Source organism: Capra hircus, chromosome 14 (genome assembly GCF_001704415.2).
Source record: "Capra hircus breed San Clemente chromosome 14, ASM170441v1, whole genome shotgun sequence".
NCBI classification, from domain to species: domain Eukaryota; kingdom Metazoa; phylum Chordata; class Mammalia; order Artiodactyla; family Bovidae; genus Capra; species Capra hircus.
The window spans coordinates 16,655,705-16,679,911 of NC_030821.1; the positions used below are offsets into that span (position 1 = coordinate 16,655,705).

The following is a 24,207-nucleotide window of genomic DNA, read 5'->3' on the forward strand; positions in this document are numbered from 1 at the left end:
GATAACTACCTTAAATGTAAATGGATTAAATGCACCAACCAAAAGACACAGACTGCCTAAGTAGATAATACTTGTGCATGTATGCACTTCCACTTACCACATCACTCAGCTTGACTCCCCAAATCGTATGTAATTATTTCATATTGTTAGGTTAATCATGTTCCCATTATGGCTTATAATTGTAATTATCTTTTATTTTTTTTGTCTGGCTATTGACTGTGAAAACTGGTAAACATCTTTTACTATTGTGATTATGTATCATGACTAATCAACAGAAAAATAGCAGAATGTATATCACCAAAACTACCATTTTAAAAAGAGACCTGTAGTCACTTTTTAAACCCAGATGCATGTCAGAAGTAGCTTGGAATTTTTTGAAAAATAAAACAGTAAGAATAATGCTATATATAGTACTTACTATTAAGGAGACAAACCTTAACACAGACATAGTTCCCCTTTCATGTGCCACAGACAGATAACTATAGATATTGTATTATCAAATTTCAAGTTTTAACTTGCACCTTGAATTTTCATAAAGTTGTGAAAACTATCTGAGCAAAACTCACCAATGTAATCCCTACATAGTCTTTTAAGGCCTGCATCAAATCTAATCTCTTTCAAAAAAGGACCCTTTATTCCCAAGTGAGGATTTATCTGTCCAGTGATGACGACAACACCAACAACTTACACTTACTGAGTGTTTACCATACCTGCCACATTACAGGTATCATTTCATTTAATATCCACACACAACAACAGATGGTAGGCACCAACAAAAATTTACTGAGAATCTGTTATTCTGCCCTTGCCTTCATGGTGCTCATAATTGAGTGGGAAAGGAAAGGAACAAGAACAAATAATTAAGATATCAAGCAATGCCAGGTACAATAAGATTAGGTACAGGAGCATTCCAGGACAGCAGTGTCTAAGGTGATTTTAAGAACCAATACTGCATCAGAACTAGTACTCTTAAAGTAAAATCCAAACCACACACTTTAACCCTCAAGGCCTTGAACGATACAGTTCCTGTAGCCCTGACAATCTCACCACACCACTCTCCCTATTCAAGGCAGTCTTCACAGAGGAGGAGACTTTTGAGCTGCCTCTTGAAGAACGTACGAAGTCTGTCAGGAGACCAGAGGAAAAGAAATACCAGGTATGTGTAAAGGAAACGGGCACAAAAATGAATGAAGTCTAGTACCGGTTCTTTGGGTCCGAATGCAGCGGGTATGGGAGAGCAGTGCAAAATGGCAAAGGTAGGTTCGGGTTAACTGTGCTTTGTGCGCCTACATCTTTTTAAATGAAAAGATGGTACGATCATACCTGAAGTTTTAAGAAGGAAACTGGACAGTAGCCTTCATCTAAAGACTAGAAGCAGAAAAGCTACTGTGGAGAATGTAATAATAAAGTCATTTACAGTAGTAGCAGTAGATTTGCAGCACCAGCTAAGAGATACATAAACTTGCTTAAAATTCCAATGGATTTTTTTCACTTCTTATTTCATGTTGGAGTATAGCCGATTAACAATGCTGTGACAGTTTCAGGTGGACAGCAAAGGGATTCAGTCCTCCATATACATGTAACCATTTCTCCCCTCAAACTTACCTCCTATCCAGGCTGCCACATGACACTGATCCGGCCCCCCTGTGCTATACAGTAGCTCCTTGATGGTTATCCATTTTAAATACAGCAGTGTGTACCTAGTCCATCCCAAACTCCCTAACTATCCCAATGCATTTTTTTAGTCAAAATTTCTAATTTTAAGATGACGAGATGCCAAAGCATGCAGTTAAGCAGGAAGCCACTGAAAGCAAAATCCAAAATCCTTTCATAATTCAAACTGAAATTGCCCCTTCTCAAAAAAAAGAAAAGGAACTGTCACCTGAACATGCCGTCTAACCTAGCACTTTCATTTCTCAGAATGTAACCAATGGCCAGAACAACACAGGTACAACAATCAGTTCAGTTCAGCCACTCAGTCCTGTCTGACTGCAATCCCATGGACTACAGCCAATACATACCTACAAAAGTTTCCTTCAGCTTTGATTACAATGTAAGTTGGAACTCATTTTATCCAAAGTACTGAAAAAAACGCATTCTGATACATACACACAGACCTATATACGGATATGGGAATATCTCTGAGATATATCAAAAGTTGAAAAAAAAAAATTTCATCCTGGCTGGCTCACCAAGAAAAAAAAAAAAGAAAAAAGAAGTTAAAAAAAAAAAAAAGGCAAAGTATAGAACACCATACATGCAGTATGAATCTCTTGTTTAAAACAAAATATGATTAAAGATCTAAATGTAAGGCCAGAAACTATTAAACTCTTAGAGGAGAACTTAGGCAGAACACTCGATGACATAAAGCAAGATCCTCTATGACCCACATTCTAGAGTAATGGAAATAAAAACAAAAATAAACAAGTGGGACCTAATTAAACTTAAAAAGCTTTTGCACAGCAAAGGAAACTACAAACAAGGTAAAAAGATAACCCTCAGAATGGGAGAAAGTGATAGCAAAGGAAACAACTGATAAAGAATTAATTTCCAAAATATACAAGCAGCTTATACAACTCAATACCAGAAGAGCAATCAAAAAGTGGGAAAGGGACCTAAGAGACATTTCTCCAAAGAAGACATACAGATGGCTAACAAGCACATGAAAAGATGCTCAACATTGCTCATTATTAGAGAAGTGCAAATCAAAACTACAATGCCATACCACCTCACACCAGTCAGAATGGCCATCATCAAAAAGTCTGCAAACAATAAATGCTGGAGACAATGTGGAGAAGAGGGAACCTTCTTGCATTGCTGGTGGGAATGTAAACTGATATAGCCACTATGGAAGATGGTATGGAGACCCCTTAAATAGCTAGCAATAAAACCACCATATGACCTAGCAATCCCATTCCTATGCATATACCCTGAGAAAACCCAAACTGAAAAAGACACATGGACCCAATGTTCACTGCAGCACTGTTTACAAGAGCTAGAACATGGAAGCAACCTAGATGTCCACCAACAGATGAATGGATAAAGAAGCTGCGGTACATATACACAACAGAATACTACTCAGCCATAAAAAAGAATACATTTGAATCTGTTCTAATGAGGTGGACAAAACTAGAGGCCCATTACACAGTGAAATAAGTCAGAAAGAGAAATATAAATATCGTATACTGACATATATATGGAATCTGAAGAGATGGCACTGATGAATTTATTTTCAGGGCAGCAGTGAAGAAACAGACACAGAGAACAGACCTATGGACGTGGGAGGAGAAGAGGAGGGAGAAGAGGCGATGTATGGAGAGAGTAACAGAAATTTACAAGGCCATGTGTTAAACAGATAGTCAATGGGTATGACTCAGGGAACTCAAACAGGGGCTCTGCTACAGGCTGAAGGGTGGGGTGGGGAGGGAGATGGGAAGGAGGTCTGGGAGGGAGGGGACACGGGTGTACCTATGGCTGATTCTTAAAAAACCACAAAATTCTGTAAAGAAATTATCCTTCAATTAAAAAATTTTTTAAATGCATGCACTGGAAGAAGCCACAACAAACTGGTAACTGACATCTCCTCCAGGAAGTAAAACTGAGGGATGAGTGAGTAAATGCTAAATTCCTCTTCTGTACTATTTGGGATTTTTACAATGTGCTCCTATTACTTTTTTCCCCCTTTATTTATATTATTAAAATGGAAGGCATTTATACATTTTGGTTAAAGGTATAAAGAATTATACAATACAATTTTAAAAGAGCTTCATCTGAAACTGTTAAAATTAGATTTGCTACCTAAGGAGCTAAATTTCCATTTTTCTGAAAAAAACTAACTTACATTTCTCAATTTCCTAAAATTAAATAATATTTTACTAGATAAGACACAATGATCTTTAAATGTTTCTCTAATACTACAGGATATCCACTATTTCAACAAATATAAAATTCTTAAGTCAGTGATAAATCATCAAAAACTAAATACTATCTTTTTAAGTTTCTGCCTTAATAGTAACAAAATACAATTTACATTTGTATAGAACTTGGCAGGTTACAAAATGCTCTTACACTCATCATCTTTGTTCCTCACAAGAAAACACTGAGGTAGGTAAGGCAAGTAATATGATATTAGGTCCATTTTAGGATTAGGCATCTGAAGTTAAAAGGAGTTAGTTACACGGTGTATCCGGGGTCACAGAGCTAACATGTAACAAGCCAGGAACTGATGTCTGGCCTTCTGATGCTACATGCAAGGGTCCTTCCACTAAACCACATCATTCCAAATAACCACTGTCACAGTGTGCTAAGGGGTCAGGCTTATGACAGGGAGGGAGGGCTCACGGCAGGTCTGGCTGTGACAGGCAGTCTGCCAGGAGAGGAACGTACAATATAAAAATAAAGTGCGTGAAAGTGGGCCTGACTTATGAAAGGGAAATAGAACTGGGAGAAACGCCAAGGAGTACAGCAACTAAGGTGAAGACTGGGCAGCTTACCAATTAGGGAAGCCAAGGAAATACCTTTGTAGGTTTAATTTACTTAGTTAAGGTAGAAGAGGAAGACTACTGGAGGGACTATATTGCAATGTGGAAAGATCATAAAGAAGTGTTTATAATTCAATCAAAAGATTTAGAAAAAGTGTCATGGAGTGTGATGCGTACGATGTATTTAATCAGAGTTAAGATGTGGCACGTGATTGGTATAAAAAACTCTCCGGGTCTGATCCTACAGTGCATGGTCATTTTAAGACTGTGGCTTGGAACTTTTAAGAAGCATGTGTGAAATAACTTAGAACTCAATCTCACTCTATAGGAGACACCGAATAAGCAAGAATTACTTTCCACAAAAAAGGATTCACTCTTCTAAGATTCTAGCATAGAACTGAACAGCAGTACCTGTTTAGGGCGAGAAAATCCTTGTCAGGAGAAGGGGCCAGGGACACCAGAACTAAAACCAGGGTCAGGTCACCATGGTCTAAATGAAACCATGGATCTGTAATCCTGAAAAGCAGACTTATATGAATTCTTAGAGCAAACACTTATTACTGACCCAGCAGAAGCAGCCTCCTTGAGATACATCATCCCAGCTGTCCCTTACTGTGACAAAGGGGAGAAAAGGTTGAGGACCCCATAGTTTTAACCGTGAATTTCACCAGATACCTCCTGTAATACTTAACATTCATTTTGGAAGTTATTTTAGAAGGGTGTGTGTGTGTGTGTGTTTTATTCTTGGTACATTTAGTTTTGATTTTAGGTTTGAGAAATACATAGAAATCCCTGTTATTTTTGTCATTCTAACATTCATTCACCGTTCTCCTGCTAACATACCCTCATTTCCCTTGAGGGAATCACTATTTCCCCACCTTCAGACCACACATTTCTAGCAGTCAATTCCATCCCTACTCCGGGTCAGACTGCATCACATTTCAGTGGCCACAGAGAAAGGCACCTGACCCATTCAGAAGCAGTGAGGTACAAGACTGCTGGAAAGGTATAACCAAGCAGCCGTCTTGCCACTATGAGGCAAGAGTCTGAGAGTAGAGTCAAAACAGAGGTATGAGAACAGAGACAAGTCTAAGTAATTCCTTTCACTCTGAATCAAGCCATGCATGAAACCAGCTCTGCAAAGATTTTTAGTTATGTGAGTAAATAAATTCCCTTCTTGGCTCAAGCCAGTTTGAGGTGAGTTTTCTATGATTTATAACCAAGAGCTGAAACCGATGTAGTAAATTTCAACTAGATACCAAAAAAGTGGGGAGGTTCCTGGAAAAGAGGTTTGTACAAAGCACAAACCACTGATTAACTCTAGAACTGCTATAGGTTACTCCAGACATTTAACAGTATGAAGTCTCTGAAGCTGATTTCTATTCTCTGCCCCCAAACAAAAGGGCTACAATAACTGGAGGTGGGAAAAGTAGAACAAATAAGCTTTTTAAAAGGAACATGAAGGCAAAGTCTCCTTTTTGCCTTCATTTTTCCGAGTACTACCTGCCCCAGGCAATAAATGTTTACTCCAAATTAAATTAACACTGCATTTAGATATCTCATTTTATAGAGCTCTTCGAATGTTTCAGCATTAGTAGTTTTTACGACATACATGTTACGTCAATACACAATGGTGACCAAAGCCTCTTGCTGAAAATCAATGGTTTAGAGAAACTTGAGGAGTTAAGTAGCAATTTCTAAAATACCAAAATTTCAAAAGTAATTCTTAAGCTTACATGTAAGGCTTTATCTGAACATCCATGAAGCTTCAGATTCCAACTGCTTTACAATCAAAATTTCTCCCCCTCTTACTCCTTCTTTCTCGAGGAAAATAATACATACATTTAATGGGGCTGTTAGGTATTCAACATGAGGAAAACACTGGAAAAAACAACAGAGCAACTCAGTAACTCCTTCCACTCCTCACCACTCTATCTCATCCCACCCAAAAACGGGAGTGTTGAGGGTATAAAACAGCCAAGGTTTTAAACAATAAGAAAATTTATGGGATTCTTTCAGAAAAACACAAATCTGCTCAATACAAAGTATGTACATTAGAAAACATAACTAGAATATTTTAGCGATTATTATATACAAAAAAGCAGAGAGAGGTTTTCTTTCATGAAATCTGGATTGCAGATGTCTGGCAAAAAAAAAAAAATGAATAATCTATCACAAAGTCCCACAACTAGTGATTCAAAATGAAAGCTTTCACTACTTACACCATATGTAAATATACATATATACTCGCTGCTTATAATCCCTTGATCTGAAGAGAAAGAGAACTGATACTCTACTGTGAAAATGGTCAGTGGGCAGACATTTAAAAATCCTTTCCCACATGAAAAGACTCCTGAAAAAGAGATCAGAAGACAACAGAAAAGCACTCAGTATATATGGAGTTGTAAAGCCCGTATGAACTGGTATCTGTTACACAAAGAAGGAACACGCGACAAAGTGGTTAGGGAAGTCAAACATGAATTAGTCCAATAACACAGGCAAGCATAAACCCTGAAAAGAACTTTATGCAACAGAAAGCCACACATCTCAAAAAGATGTCTATTATTAATCATGAAACAATACCCAACTTTGAAGCTCTAAGTATCAAACCTTAAATCAGTAAGAAACTGGTATGCCTTCACTGAGGGGAAAAAAAAGTTTGAAAGAGTACATAATGAACATCAAGGCAGAATATATATTTTTTAAATGCAAACATGTTATCAAAAAGTCTATTATGTACAAGGCATTAATTCTAAGGGCACTAAAATAAAATATTCCAGTATATTCTGAATAGCCACTGACTGATTCTATTAAACAAACTTTCACTGTACCTAAAAATGTAAGCTCTATCTCATGGAGCTTATGTACCTCTCTTGAAAATAATTCAAGGCACCAATGATGAACGCTAAGATTCTGTACTTGGTTCCATAGTCTCCTGTACTATTCTACTCAAACACATCATCTGACTAATGTTCACAATGCAAAGACATTTCCATCCATATCAGTGAGAAGGCAGGACAATGATGACAATATCAATCCAAATACATATAGGACTTTTTATGTACCAGGAACTGTTTCTGCTGCTGCTGCTGCTGCTGCTGCTAAGTCACTTCAGTCATGTCCAACTCTGTGCGATCTCATAGACGGCAGCCCACCATCCCTGGGATTCTCTAGGCAAGAACACTAGAGTGGGTTGCCACTGCCTTCTCCAATGCATGAAAGTGAAAAATGAAAGTGAAGTCGCTCAGTCATGTCCGACTCTTCACGAACGCATGGACTGTAGCCTACCAGGCTCCTCCATCCATGGGATTTTCCAGGCAAGAGTACTGGAGTAGGGTGCCATTGCATTCTCCTAGGACTGTTTCTAGCGCTTTACCAATGTATAATCTTTAAAACAACTCAACGAAGTAGGGTGGTATTCTTATCCCATTTAGCAAATGGAAAAAATGAGTCACAGAAAAGCTAAGAAACTTGCCTAAGTTCATACAACCAGTATGTAGCAGAGCCACAATCCAAGACAGTCTGGCTCTACACTCTATGCTCTTCACTTTTACAGTTCGATTCCAGCAGTCGACTATAATTTCAACCTTTTCCTTCCCTCTAATCTATTTTACCACTCTATGATTCAGTTGCTTGTCTGGAAAAATGGGGTTAATAACTGTTCTTACTTACACAGTTGTTCAGTCCTTACATGAGGATTAAATGCAACAGTCTATATAATACGCCTGGCACATACCTATATTATAGCAATGGTTCTCAAAATACCTATCAAATGTCTGTCACTGGAGTTGAGAATCACTGCCATAACACTAACAGTAAGAATTTACCAAAAAGTAAACACCAAAAAGTGTGTCCTTCACACTTCTCAAGTGATGCCTAAATAAACCTGACTTTCCCAATCACTGCCATTATAACAAGTCCACCACAAGCTTTCAGGAAAATACACATACAGACAACTTAGGAACTGCTTCTTCAGTCTGGAACTTCCTCTCCATTATTTTGTGTTCCCTCAATGCCCCCTCCCCCACTCCCACCCAATCACAGAAATATAGTTCATTCTGGTAGAAGCAGACACTGAAAAAACTTCTCTCATACACCAAACTGGACATGTACTGTGTTTTAAGACACAAACTTTACTTGGTATTTTAATGGCATTTTCACCTGCACATCGGGGGACAGGTGCTCTGAGAGGTTCCAACCAGACTGCTACTCTCAGTTTGCCTTCACCAAGGAGCTGCAAAACTATGGAGACTGAAAGAATAGCAGCAATTCTCTCATCCAGGGTCTGGTGCTCATCAACATTTAAGTTTGCTCCTAACTTTTTGTCGTGACAACAGTCTGGGACACTTCTCACCATTCAGTCGTGTTAGGGTTTCTCTTAAGGTACAGATAGAAGAGGAGATCCGTCCACTGGATGGAGCCCATGGCGCTTTCATATTCAACTTGACAACACAGCATCAAATTGTACTCCTCAAAGTAGCTGTATTAATTTAAACACCTAAGGGTATGACAGTATCGATAGGGAGATGGGTAGGAAGAGGGAGAGAACATACCACGGATTCAGTTTCAAAAACCAACCTGAATTTGCAATTTGTTTAGTTCTCTGTCTTTTCGGCCTTCTAAATTCCCATTAAACTGAGAGAAAAAAAATTTAATAAATAAACTGATAGAAGAATCAGCACAGGAGAGTATAATAAATTTGGAAGCATTTCTATGAAGAGTTCACAGGCAAGAGCAAGCAAGAAGGGGTGATTAACAAGTAAACACCAAGAGGGTTCAAGTTAGAACCACCAGGTAGAGAGGGTAGGACAGAGAAGAGAAATGGGAAAGGTAGGCTAGCTTTTCCCCAGGAAGTGACAAAAAGAAAACAGAACAAGAGTGAGCTCCTCAGGCCTACTTTATACAGAGATTACATGCATCCTGGTATTCACCCCCAGGTCCCAGAAAAGGCAGGGGAGGGGAATGGCTAAAGAAACTGAACAAACCACCTCTCTAGGCACTTCCTCCTCAAGCCAGATACCAACCAGTTCATCTTAACATTATACCTGCCAGGCAAAAAGCATCATCCCAATGTTTCCAATGAGAGCTAGTCAGCCTTTCTGGCGGTCATCCTGCCATGGGGAAGAATCAGGGTCAAGCAAGTGAAGCAATAACTTCAGTAGAAATACAGATGATTCAGGAAACAGAAAACAACTTTTTTCAAAACTTATTTTTCTTAGAGTGATTAGGAAAGATCATACATCCATGTCTCAAGCATCAAGATGTTGCAAAAAAGAAATAACCAAAAACAAAAGAGTTCTTATAAATTAAAATATAACTGCTGAAATAAAAAGTTCAGTTAGAAGAGTCAGAAAATAAAGTAGAAAAAGAAAAACAAAAGGAGACAGAAAACCTGGGAGGAAAAAAAAAAGAATAAAATTCAGAAGACTATAGGGCAGAAATTATCAAAGAAATTTTTCCAAAGCCAAAGAAAGAAGTTTTTATATGAAAGCAACTACTGAGTGCTAAGCATAACTAATAAAAAGGACTCATACTTAGGCACATCCTCATGAAATATCTTGATCCTTATTCAACATCAGAGACATAAGAATAAAGAAAAAAGTCTAAAAAGTTGTGAGGTGGGAGGAAACCTACAAATGAATAAGACTCTGACAGGCGTTAGCCACCTAGAACATTAGCAACACTGGCTGCTAGAAGATAATACAGGAAAGCTACCAGAGCTCTGAGAGAAACTCAGTTTCAATGTAAAATTCTACACAGGCTACTATCAACCAAGTTTGAAAGCAAAAACAAAAGCAGTTTCAGACACAGAAGGACTCAACTAGTTGATCTCTTAATTTTGTATCCTGAAGAAGATAGTTTAGGGAAAACACAGAACAAGAGTGAAAAGCCAAGGAAATAGGAAATACACAAGAAAATGGTGACAGTAACCCAGGAGTCCAGTGAACAGAAATTCCAGGACTGCAGCTGTACAGCAGACCTAAAAAGCAATGAGTCCACATGAGAACAAGAAATCAGGAAGACCCAAAGAATGTGTTCTCGAGAATCAAATAAACTCCAGGAAGTAGATAAAATGAGTAAGAAGCTAGAAAACATTAGTGAAATGATAAAGATGGCATATGCTACTTCTTCCAACATGAAAAAAAAAGGGGGGGGGACAAAAAATCATGATCCTAGCATAGATCCCGGAGAAGGCAATGGCAACCCACTCCAATACTCTTGCCTAAAAAATCCCATGGATGGAGGAGCCCGGAAGGCTGCAGTCCATGGGGTTGCTAAGAGTCGGATATGACTGAGCGACTTCACTTTCACTTTTCACTTTCATGCACTGGAGGAGGAAATGGCAACCCACTCCAGTGTTCTTGCCTGGAGAATCCCAGGGATGGGGGAGCCTGGTGGGCTGCCGTCTATGGGGTCGCACAGAGTCGGACATGACTGAAGGGTCTTAGCAGCAGCAGCAGCAGCAGCAGCAGCAGCAGCAGCAGCAGCAGCAGCAGCAGCAGCATAGATCCATCAAACTAATACATGACAATGATTTTGAGCAATTAAGTGTGAGGAAAGTAAACCCATTTAAACAAGATGCTGGGAACATTTTCCTTCAGGTGATCAAGGAACATGACACTGGACTTTTAAAGATGAAAATATAATTCTAGTATATCACTGTTTCCTCTTCCAAGATGTCCTTTGCCCTCTCTTCTCTGAGTCATTCATTCATGCATTTACACATACAACAAATATTTACTCAGCATCCTACACATCAGACACTGTCCGAGGAGCAGGACAGAGCAGGCAACAAAGAAGACAAGACCCTGCCCCTGGGAGCCTGACTCCCGTGACAGATGAGTCCTCTTCCAAGATCATGTTAAACGCTTCTCTCTCCTATGAAGCTTTCCCTGAAATTCCATGTTAGGCTAAGCGCTTGCCTTGTACTTTCCCTAAAGAACTCCAACTCTTTACAGAATCGAATTTAGCTTTGTACATATGCATTACCTTAACCAGTCTGCAAACAATGCAACAACAGGAACATTTCTTAAGAATTATTTGTACCTCTAACACACAGCACCAGGCCTAGATCAATAAATGTATTTTGAACCTTTCCATTCAGCCAAAATGTAAATAAAACTGCCAAGTAAAATGCAAAGCACTGTACCAATGCTAATTATTATTTAATACATGAGGAAGCTGAAGACCCAGATTATAAAACTAGTTTCTGTTAAACCAAAACTAAAATCCAAAGTGCTAGGTTGAATTAAAATAAGTGGTCAAATAAAAAGCTGAGTCAGAGTGGGAGAGACCAACCTTAGGCCTTTTCTTAGAACATTTCCAAATACACAACAAACATCTAAGACGTAGACTCTATTTCTTCCATATGTCAATGCATAGCTTAACAATTATGTAAAGATCATTTTGAAAGCCTCTAATCAAATATATAATCTATATTTTAAAAGCTTCAATTTCACAGAATTGTCTATTTTTACTTTGCATAAATGCATAAATACTTGAAATGCATGAATGTTCAGAGGCTAAATGCATTTAACATAAAATATATTGGTTTTTTAAATGTCCTCACAAGAAAACCTTCCAAATTATTGCCATAAATATTTTATTTATTCCCATAATTACTGGACTTTCTATTCTTTTTAAACTTGTAAACACTAAAAAGAAAACCTGGAATGATTACATTAACTTCCAGTAATAACAACAAAAGGCATATTTCTTTTTCATCAGCCAAATGAGGCCTATGGTTTGAGTTATTGGGATATACATTTGCAAAAATAAGCAAAAAGTTTAATTTACATAAATATAACCTATAAAAATCAGGGAACTAACACGACGGATCCTGTTATTTTGCACTTTCATAGGTTACTGATAAGCACATGTACTTTGTCTGGTATATGATCATATCTGTTCAATAACCCACATCATTAATACTGAATAGTAGTAGCTATGAAAATTACAATTTACCTACAAAAATACAACACTAAATTGATGAGTTAGATTGTCTATATTCACAGAAGCAGCAGTCATGGAATTGTTCCTATTTCAGTTCAGCAAACATTTATCAAGGTTGCTAGATGCCAGTAGCTATTCTAGGCACTTGTAATAGTTTCATGATGACCATATAAAAATTTCTGCCCCTGAGAGGCTTATAGTAGGGGAAAGCAACTGCTAAAACTTTTGTTCTAAAGACTAAAAGCTGACTAATAATTAAATGTGATTTCCAAGTACAGGATAGCCACAGAAAGGTTATCCACATATAGGTTTCAACAAACTCTAGTTTTAAATATTATTTTTTAAAAAGTCACTTATTAAAGATACATAATACCAGGACATGAGTTGTGTGTTGTGGGTTTGATCACAGAATCAGGAGTTTAACTTACATATACTTATTATAGATTAACTTACATATAGTATTAACTTATAAACCAAAAGGTTCAAAAACAGTAACCAAATAGTGATTTCTCCTCTAAATGCAACTAGAAGACTCAAACTTTTATCACCCACTGAAATATAGCAAAGTTTCACCTTCATTCTCCCTCTAGCACTACCACCATTACCCAAACTTCCATTCACTATTGGCTCAACTGCCAACAATCCAATCTCAAAACTCTGCTACTCAGGCTCAGTTCCAATCACTGAGAGCTCTAGTTAACCCTCAAATTTAATTCTACGCTTTTATCTTTTCCTAGGTATTTCCCAACGGAGAAGGCAATGGCACCCCACTCCAGAACTCTTGCGTGGAAAATCCCATGGATGGAGGAGCCCGGTAGGCTGCAGTCCATGGGGTCGCGAAGAGTCGGACACAACTGAGCAACTTCACTTTCACTTTTCACTTCCATGCACTGGAGACAGAAATGGCAACCCACTCCAGTGTTCTTGCCTGGAGAATCTCAGGGACAGGGGAGCCTGGTGGGCTGCTGTCTATGGGGTCACACAGAGTCAGACATGACTGAAATGACTTAGCAGCAACAGCAGCAGCAGGTATTTCCCAAAGAAAATGTCAGGGCATAAAACCTCTAAAAGAGATTTTAGAAGTTAAATTTCTAAAAAATTTTGAAAGATTTTGAAACTCTTTCTTTAATATCTATGCTGACAATAAGATAACTGTTTTTTTGACTTTTAAAATGATATGTGAAATACTCATAAAACTATTAGCAAACAAGCCTGCAATGTAAGAAAACACCACTACCAACAATAATAATAAAATGCAAAGGATAAGCACAAAAAATAAGTAAAAGAGTCAATACACAAATGACAAGATGCTTAGTCTATCCAGCAGTCAAAATATGTAAGATAATAACAGTAAAAATTACAAAATAATGGCAGCTAGAATTTATTGTGCTCTTATGTAAGAGTGAATATGCAATAAATACTTAACTAATTCACTAATCAACCAATTACCAAACAGATAAACTACCTGGAAAAATAGGGAAAGTTTCAGAGAAGAGGTGATAACTGAGCTAGTCCTTCATGGATACAAACTCACTAGGCAAAGACTAGGGGTAAGGAGAAAGACTCAAAGGTGGGGGAGCAGATGAGGCAAAAGCATATACCGAGACACTAAAACACGAACCCAGCCTTTATTCTAGGAACCCATTCTTACTGAGAAGCTGAAGTAACAAGTTATAAAACTGCACAGAGAGGAGGGAGGTAATATACAAACAGTTTTATACTTCAGGCTAAAAACTTGTTAACTTTTTAAAGGTATGTAACTTCATCAGATTTTTTCTCTATCTTTAATTTTTAAAGCACTATTTGATCAAAAAAACAAGAGCACCTGTTAACTTTTTTAAAAGGTATGTAACTTCATCAGATTTTTTTCTCTATCTTTAATTTTTAAAGCACTATTTGATCAAAAAAACAAGAGCACCTAGGGCATCTCTTATATGTGGAATATAAAAAGAAATACAAATGAATTTACTAGCAAAACAGAAACAGACTCACAGACTTGGAGAACAAGCTTATGGTTGCTGGCAGAGGAAGGATCAGGGAAAGGACAGCTGGGGAGTTTGGAATGGGCATGTACATACTGCTATATTTAAAATGGATAACCAACAAGGATCTACTATATAGCATATAGAAAAGTCTGCTCGGTGTTATGTGAAGGGGAGGGGGGCTTGGGGGAGAATGTTCACCCGTTCCCCTGGAACTATCACAGCATTGTTAAATCAGCTATACTTCAACTAAAAAAAAAAAAAAAAAGATAGCAATAGAACTGAAAATCAAGAACAGTTCATCCCTAATGAGATTTCTTTCAAAGACAAGAATAATTCTACACAAAGGGTGTTACTTAGGTGGTTTTCCAAGAGTCAATCCTCTTAAAATAAATAAAAAATGTAAAAGAAATTGCCAACCTAGAATTCTTTACCCAGCAAATATATCATTCAAAAGTACAGCGAGATAACATTTTCATACAAGAAAAAAAAAAGAGAGCGATTTTATTACCATCATAAGGAAACACTAAAGAACACTGTTCAGGCAACTGAGAAATGCAAAAAAAGAATAAAGAGCGAAAACAGTATAAATTTAAACACCATCAAAAATAATAATTATTATTATTTAAACAGCCTTGTGCTGTTTAAAATGTACACAGAACTACAAGAAACAACAAAGCGCGTAACAAAAACCCGAACAGCATATACAGCCTAAAAGAACGTTTTCTGTACTCTTAGGAAAAGACTGATTGTTCTGTGACAATGAAAACAATTAACTACTGGAGTGAGTGTTAACAGGTCAAGGACAACTGTTTCACTTGTCACATTTTTTGAAAGCCATGCCTCTGAAATTCAAACAATCAAGATTATCATTCCAGTGAACATTCCTAAAAAAAATCAAATATTAAACAGGATGATAACTATCCCCCACACTGCCAACCTTCATAACAATGGTACTTTTTAAAAATAATACATAAATGAAGGAAAAGTAGCATAAGTAGTACAGAATATTTTTGAGATTTAACAGGAGCTGCTCTCAAGAAAGAACATATGTACAGCTCCTCAGCCATCTCATGCAGTTCTGGATTCCTTTTTGTATTTGGGAATCAGACCCTTCCATACTTCCCCAGGACCAAGGAAAACCAACTTGTGAGAATAATAATTAGACTATTTCAAATGTATGATCTCCAAACATGTTAGGTGGAATCTGCCTTCTAAAAAAAAGTGCAAATAGGGTAAAATCCTTCCTTTGATAATTGGTGAAGGAGATACCTGAGAATAATTATCCCATCCAAATCTACCTTTTAGAACTATAGCATACCTTCATGATTTCTATTTATTAACCACAGAAATAAAGTATTTTTGGATACTTAGAATACATAAAAGGCTGCATTCTTCCTATGGACTCAAAATGGTAACATTAACATTTAAAATAAATAGATTTTCCATTTCATACAGTATTACTCTGTATTTCTACTCAGTAACTTTAAATACCAAATGCCCTGAGTTTAGCCCTGAAATGGTTTTAAAACACTTCCCTAACTGGAGTATAATTATTTTCAATTAAAGCATTGTTCTGCCATTCAGGAGTCATCTGATTTACATAAATGTTAGTTAAGCACCATAGAAATTCTAAAATATATAATTAGAATGTCACAAATCACTTAATCCATTCTGTCAAAACAGGGATTATTCTAACTTCTGTTTCACTTCATTTAAAAGAAAACCTATTTACTTTATTTTCTCTAACAGAAAAAAAAAAATTAGTAGGATAAACTTACAATGTACTTCCCCAATCAAACTTTAAAATGATTCTGGTTAACCACAAATTGACTCAAGTAGTCAAGTATTTTTCCGAATGTATTTTACTGAAACATGTCTGACAACATGTAATAATGCCATGTAGTTACTGGGATACTGTTTTACAGAATTACAAATTATTTTACTGATTTATTATTCTTAGTCATTCACAGATTTTAAAAAGGTCACTTTGGTCTTGTAGATTATCCAGGTTAACTAGGTAGGCTAAAGTAAACAATTTTGTAAATAGCTCTTTTACTTAGGGTTAAAACATAGCCATAAAATTTATCACTAAATAACACATTCTCACTAAGCTGAATTTAACAGAAAAAAAAAATTATAATTGAGCTCTATTAATTTCAAACATCCTGAGATATTTGGGGAAATAAGACAAAAATTGTTCTTCAGTTATTTTTAAGATTCAGAAACATAATACTTCAACTGTTTATCAACCATAGGTTATAATGCAAAAAAACTTATGATAAAGAAACACCATAAATACTACAAAAATAAAACTCTAGCCATAACTTACTGAACTCAAGTTAATAAAGAAAATGCAACACTGATTCCAGATGAAGAGGAGGAGTGCCGTGGTGGTTTCTCGGTGACTAAACCAAAAATTATCCTAATAAATAGATTAAGCAATCATATGACTCCTGTATTTGCCACACAAAGATCTGTGACTAATTCTCACACCTCATACTAGATCCTTTTACACTGTGAAGTCTTTTCTTTTTTCACACTAATATTTTCCTTGTAACAAAACACTATACAGTCAGCTTCTAAAATATGAAACTTTAGAAATGAGATTGGCAAAACAATTTTAAAATACTTACTGTTTTGTTTCGTAATCTAATTATGTCTGAGACAGAGCCAGCTCCACAGTACTCCATAACAATCCAGAGGTCTGTGTTCTTAAAGTAACTGCCATAGTATTTTACAACATATGGGCTAAAGAAAAATATATAGACAATTAAGTTCAGTTAATTCTCAATGAAAATTATTTCTTAATACCAATGCAAAGTATTTTCAGCATTTCATAATGTTCCAATAAGTAAACTTAATGAGTAAACTATTATACATGGAATTGTCTCTATGCAGGGTACACCAACTATTTATAATTAGGCTTTAATTCATAGATGAAATTTAACAGGATTACAAACCAGAGGAGGTCCAAATGTTCTGAGTGATTCCCAAGAAAATAAAGCTTTGTTTTGGCAAAGGACACACTACTTAACATAAGGAACAAATGAAAATATTTTACTTTAATTAAAGCATTTTAAACATAAGACTTTAAAGGATTTTATATCCAGTCAAATATTAACACTCAACTTTGTATTTCAATAAGGCCCCCCCCAATTTTTTTAATTCTCTTTTATTCTGACCTTTAAAATCCTACAGGAAAATAATAATAATTTTTTTTGCTTTAAATTCAGATAATTAAATTTACTGACAATTTAAGATATTTCTGAGATGAGGTCTTAGGTTTTTTAGAGTAAAATAAACTATGTTTATAGCCAAGGTGCTTTTAGGAAGACTTAGAATGGGGCAACTTCACTTTCCCTTTTCACTTTCATGCACTGGAGAAGGAAATGGCAACCCACTCCTGTGTTCTTGCCTGGAGAATCCCAGGGATGGCGGAGCCTGGTGGGCTGCTGTCAATGGGGTCACACAGAGTCGGACACAACTGAAGCGACTTAGCAGTAGCAGCAGCAAATGGGGCAAATAACCATCACATTATTAAGATATGCTATGTACAGTGATGTGTAAAATATCCTGTCCAACTCAAAAAGGCAGAATATCAACATTCACAGACTAAATTAAAAGATGAAAAAATATAAGGAAGCATAAAGGAGGACACAGCTTAAATACTACAAGAGCCCAAAGGTGGAAGTGACCATGGAGAATCACGCTAGAGGACTTTGCAGAAACGGTGGGATTTGAATTATGGGGGGAAAAAAAACGTTAAAACTTCAAGATATGGGTGTAGAAGAGAAATAAGAACATCTGGAAAAGATGAAGGCCATGAGCAAAGGCACAAAAACAGAAGGGGAAAAAACCAAGGATGACATGTTTGGGGGACAACTTATTCAACAGCTATTTCTATAGAGAAGCAGCTATCATGAAAAGTGGCATCAGTGTAAGATAAATAAGACACAGGAATCAAATAAGAAAAACAGAACAATAGAGAATGGAAAGTACTGTAAAATACGACATAAAAAACCTATCAAAAGAACAGACTAAGAGAATTCGGTCAGGGAAAGACTTCTCAGTAAAGCCTTTGCAACTTTAGCTGTCTTGAAGTCAAGGGTAGAGCTGACCGGTTGGAGCTTAAACTGAAACAGGCACCTACAGGGCTAGACTTCAGTCCCGTTTTATCCCTACTGCTCCTCATTCTCTCTTGCACAGACTTACTTTGGTCTCCTTGTAGTTTTCTCCCCCATTCTAATCTATGTTCCATATAGTTGACAGGCAACTTTCCTTTAAAACAAAAGTAAAAGCTAACCATGTTGCCTTCCTGATTTTAAAAAACCTCCAATGACTCTCCATTACCAAAGGGAAAAAGAACTGCTTCACATCACATACAAGACCTTTCAGGGTCTATCTCTGCTAGGTGGAGGGACTGGAAAGTATTACCAAGAGTTCATAAATTCTTCACTAAAACATTCAAAAGCACTTCTTCACAAATGAATCTAAACTACAGAGCCAGAACTTTAACTGATGGGAAACACAAAAAAGCATTCTTGACATACACTTCCTTGGGGTATGACTGCCTGCGTAGAAACTTCCATAGGAACTACTGCTCTTATACCTGACTGTACATCAGAATCACCTGTGACCCAGGTCCCAAACCTTAGAGCTTCTAACTAAATAGGGCTCTTAAAACCTCTACAGGTGACTTTGATATACACCCACAGTCAAGCCTCACTCCAGAAGATAGACAGCGTATCCTTCAGAGAACTTCTTTAAATATTAATTTTCTCTTTCAAAATCTTGAAAAGTTAACAATGCAGTCAAGATTATGTTCACTGAAAAGCACACAGAAAATATATATTTTATCTTGCAATCTACACTAAGAAATCAGCAACTCTAAGGGTAGGATTGGCAGCTCCTACAAAAACTAGAGATTCTAAACTGGGCAGAAACCTAAAACGGCAGCTCCATCTCTTGAGGGATGAGTCAAGGCAACTTTGGGGAATTTTACCTTTGGGGGAAGGTAAAATTCTCTTCAAGTGGCCCATTCCAATACACAGTCAGTCAGATGGACCAAAGTCCAACAATTCTACATCATTAAAATTGGCCTCAATAATTTTACCCTAGAAAAAATATTTAAGCAGATAGAAACAGCCACCTTAAGGACACATACTCAAATCCAGTTTCTACCATTCATCTCGGCATTCATTCACTGACCCTCAACTCAAGCCAAGCATCAGACCACATAAACCAGACAGACACAATTCTGCCTCTCCTACAGCACAAAGTAGCCTGAGATACTCAGGTATTCCAGAAGCAAACCAACAAATAAATATGATTACTGACTGTGGTAAGAAAAGGAGTGCTATGAGACAAACTGGATGAGACTTTATTTTGCAGTCATTATTTCTGCTAGTAAAACTGTCCCTGGCTCATGTGAAAGAATGGAATAGTGCAAAGGAAGCTGTAGAGGAGAGTCTGAGCCCCTGATCCTCCATAACTGCTCACTTATAAGTAACATGAGGGCTTCCCTGGTGGTTCAGCTGGTAAAGAATCTACCTGCAATGCAGGACACCTGGGTTCAATCCCTGGATTGGGAAGATCCTCTTGAGAAGAGAACATATACCCAGTCCAGTAAGTATTCTGGCCTGGAGAATTCCATAGACTGTATAGATCATGGGGTTGCCAAGAGTCAGACACGACTGAGTGACTTTCACTTTCACACACTTTCTACGGTAGCCCCTGCCTTGGGAAGCACTGGAATATATGAAAACCTTTTAGACATGGGTAAACTTTTAACAACAAAATATCCTCCCTCCATTGATTTCTGCAGATTATAAATTACATTTGGAGAAAAAAGAAATGCTTAAACTCCAAAGTTTATATGTAATAATGATCATCCTTGATTTGTGTTTTATCCCCAGTACTCCCCTTCTTATATTACTCATACAAAAGCAATGAACAGGTAAACAAATTAACAATCCCAAAAAAATTACCAGAAGGGACCTAATTCGGGCCTCCCTAAAGTAATAACATTTAAGCTAGTGTCAAAGGTTAGCTAGAAGTTAATCAGTTATAAAGAGCATTCTGGTACCAAAAACTGTCTATACAAAGGCCCTGAGGAGAAAAGGAGCAAATTATTGTCAAGGGATCAGTGTACCTAAAATAAAGTGAGTGAAAAATAAAGTAGAACACAGATGGAGGTAGGAGCTAATGATGAAGGGCCTCAAAACCAAAGAAAGGAAACTGGGCCTTAACAGATATGCAAGAGAAGAATTTTAAGCAGAGGAAAGACATGATCTAATTTATACTTTCTTTTTACACTTATAATTTATACTTTTAGGATTCCTCTGCTGTTGTTTCAAACCTGGATTGTAGGAAAGTAAACATGCACATGGGTAGACCAGTTAGAATTTTCTGTTGCCAGACACTGTATTAACCATATCATTTTATTTTCTGTATTTGTACCAGTGTGACATCTGCGACCTACTGACAATGCCTCCACTGTTCCTCTCAGGCTAGGTAATTACAGTGAGCAGATCTTACATACGCAAACAAGCCAATCTGGAGTACATTCTCTCAACCACCTCCAGAGCTACCACTCCCCAGCCCTAATCACCCTACAGCCATATACCAGACAACTAGGGACAGCCTCCAGCACAATGAAATTATTCAGTCCAGCCAATCCTAAACCTATTTGTTTCGATTTTGCTGTTCTCCCAGAAGATGAGCCCACATCCTTCTACTCTACCATCTTGGATTCAGAATGCCTTAGGAAGCATTACCACGAAAGCGAGTGGAGGTGACGGAATTCCAGCTGACCTATTTCAAATCCTAAAAGACAATGCTGTGAAAGTGCTGCACTCAAGATGCCAGCAAATTTGGAAAACTCAGCAATGGTCATAGGACTGGAAAAGCTCAGTTTTCATTCCAATCCCAAAGTAGGGCAATGCCAAAGAATGTTCAAACTACCCCATAATTACCCTCATTTCACACACTAGCAAGATTATGCTCAAAATGCTTCAATCTAGGCTTCAACAGTATGTGAACTGAGAACCTGCAAATGCACAAGCTGTATTTACAAAAAGCCAGAGGCACCAGATATCAAATTGCCAACATCCGATGGGTCTTAGAAAAAGTAAGGGGATTCCAGAAAAACATCTACTTCTGCTTCAGTGACTATATTAAAGCCTTTGACTGTGCGGATCACAACCAACCGTGGAATATTCTTATAGAGATGAGAATACCAGACCACTTTACCCGCCTCCTGAGAAACCTGTATGTAGGACAAGAAGCAACAGTTAAAACCAGACAGGGAACAACAGAGTAACTCAAAATCGACAAAGCAGTACGTCAAGACTGTATATTGTCACCCTGCTTATTTAATAACTTATATGCAGAGTACATCATGGGAAATGCCAGGCTGTATGAATCACAACAGAATGGGAAAGACTAGAGATCTCTTCAAGAAAATTAGAGATATCAAGGGAACATTTCATGCAAAGATGGGCTCGATAAAGGACAGAAATGGTCTGGACCTAACAGAAGCATAAGATATTAAGACGAGGTGGCAAGAATACACGGAAGAACTGTACAAAAAAGATCTTCACGACCCAGATAATCATGATGATGTGATCACTAATCTAGAGCCAGACATCTTGGAATGTGAAGTCAAGTGGGCCTTAGAAAGCATCATTACGAACAAAGCTAGTGGAGGTGATGGAATTCCAGTTGAGCTGTTTCATATCCTGAAAGACGATGCTGTGAAAGTGCTGCACTCAATATGCCAGCAAATTTGGAAAACTCAGCAGTGGCCACAGGACTGGAAAAGGTCAGTTTTCATTCCAATTCCAAAGAAAGGCAATGCCAAAGAATGCTCAAACTATCGCACAACTGCACTCATCTCACATGCTAGTAAAGTAATGCTCAAAATTCTCCAAGCCAGGCTTCAGCAATACATGAACCGTGAACTCCCTGATGTTCAAGTTGGATTTAGAAAAGGCAGAGGAACCAGAGATCAAATTGCCAACACCTGCTGGATCATGGAAAAAGTAAGAGAGTTCCAGAAAAACATCTATTTCTGCTTTATTGACTATGCCAAAGCCTTTGACTGTGTGGATCACAATAAACTGTGGAAAATTCTGAAAGAGATGGGAATACCAGACCACCTGACCTGCCTCTTGAGAAATCTGTATGCAGGTCAGGAAGCAACAGTTAGAACTGGACATGGAACAACAGAATGGTTCCAAATAGGAAAAGGAGTACGTCAAGGCTGTATATTGTCACTCTGCTTATTTAACTTCTATTCTGAGTACATCATGAGAAACGCGGGGCTGGAAGAAACACAAGCTAGCTAGAATCAAGACTGCCAGGAGGAATATCAATAACCTCAGATATGCAGATGACACCACCCTTATGGCAGAAAGTGAAGAGGAGCTACAAAGCCTCTTGATGAAAGTAAAAGAGGAGAGTGAAAAAGTTGGCTTAAAGCTCAACATTCAGAAAACAAAGATCATGGCATCTGGTCCCATCACATCATGGGAAATACATGGGGAAACAGTAGAAACAGTGTCAGATTTTATTTTGGGGGGCTCCAAAATCACTGCAGATGGTGATTGCAGCCATGAAATTAAAAGACACTTACTCCTGGGAAGAAAAGTTATGACCAACCTAGATAGTATATTCAAAAGCAGAGACATTACTTTGCTGACTAAGGTCCGTCTAGTCAAGGCTATGGTTTTTCCTGTGGTCATGTATGGATGTGAGAGTTGGACTGTGAAGAAGGCTGAGTGCCGAAGAATTGATGCTTTTGAACTGTGGTGTTGGTGAAGACTCTTGAGGGTCCCTTGGACTGCAAGGAGATCCAACCAGTCCATTCTGAAGGAGATCAACCCTGGGATTTCTTTGGAAGGAATGATGCTAAAGCTGAAGCTCCAGTACTTTGGCCACCTCATGCAAAGGGCTGACTCATTGGAAAAGCCTCTGATGCCAGGAGAGATTGGGGGCAGGAGGAGAAGGGGATGACCCAGGATGAGATGGCTGGATGGCATCACAGACTCAATGGACTTGAGTCTGAGTGAACTCCGGGAGATGGTGATGGACAAGGAGGCCTGACGTGCTGTGATTCATGGGGTCACAAAGAGTCGGACATGACTGAGCAACTGAACTGAACTGATGAATCACAAGCTGGAATCAAGGATGCCAGGTGAAATATCAACAACCTCAGTCATGGAGATGATACGACTCTAATGGCAGAAAGAGAGAGGAACTAAAGAGCTTGTTGATGAAGGTCAAAGAGGAGAGTGAAAAAGCTGGCTAAAACTCAACACTCCAAAAACTAAGATCATGGCATCTGGTCCCATCACTTCACAACAAACAGATGGAAAAAAACTGGAAACAGTGACAGACTTTATTTCCTTGGGTTCCAAAATCACTACAGACAGTGACTGCAGCCGCAAAATTAAAAAACACTTGTTCCTTGGAAGAAAAGTATGACAAACCTAGACAGCATATTAAAAAGCAGACATCACTTTGCTAACAAATATCCATATAGTCAAAGCTATGGTTTTTTAGTAGTCATGTAAGGATGTGAGAGCCGGACCATAAAGAAGGCTGAGCACCAAAAAATAGATGCTTTTGAACTGTGGTGCTGGAGAAAACTCTTGAGAGTCCCTTGGACTGCAAGGAGATCAAATCAGTCAATCCTAAAGGAAACTAACCCTGAATATTCATTGGAAGGACTAATGCTGAAGCTGAAGCTCCAATACTTTGGCCACCTGATGTGAAGAACTGACTCA

The 24,207-nt window shown here is 37.8% G+C and overlaps 1 protein-coding gene across 4 annotated transcripts in view; it reads right to left on the reverse strand.

Moving 5' to 3' along the window:
• Nucleotides 1–24,207, reverse strand: part of STK3 (serine/threonine kinase 3) — a 310,699-nt gene that overhangs the window by 222,056 nt on the left and 64,436 nt on the right. For all 4 annotated transcript variants that reach the window (XM_018058284.1, XM_018058281.1, XM_018058285.1 and 1 more), the window contains one exon: nucleotides 17,053–17,167. In XM_018058284.1, coding sequence (XP_017913773.1) covers nucleotides 17,053–17,167 — 115 coding nt within the window. The remainder of the gene's footprint in view (nucleotides 1–17,052; nucleotides 17,168–24,207) is intronic.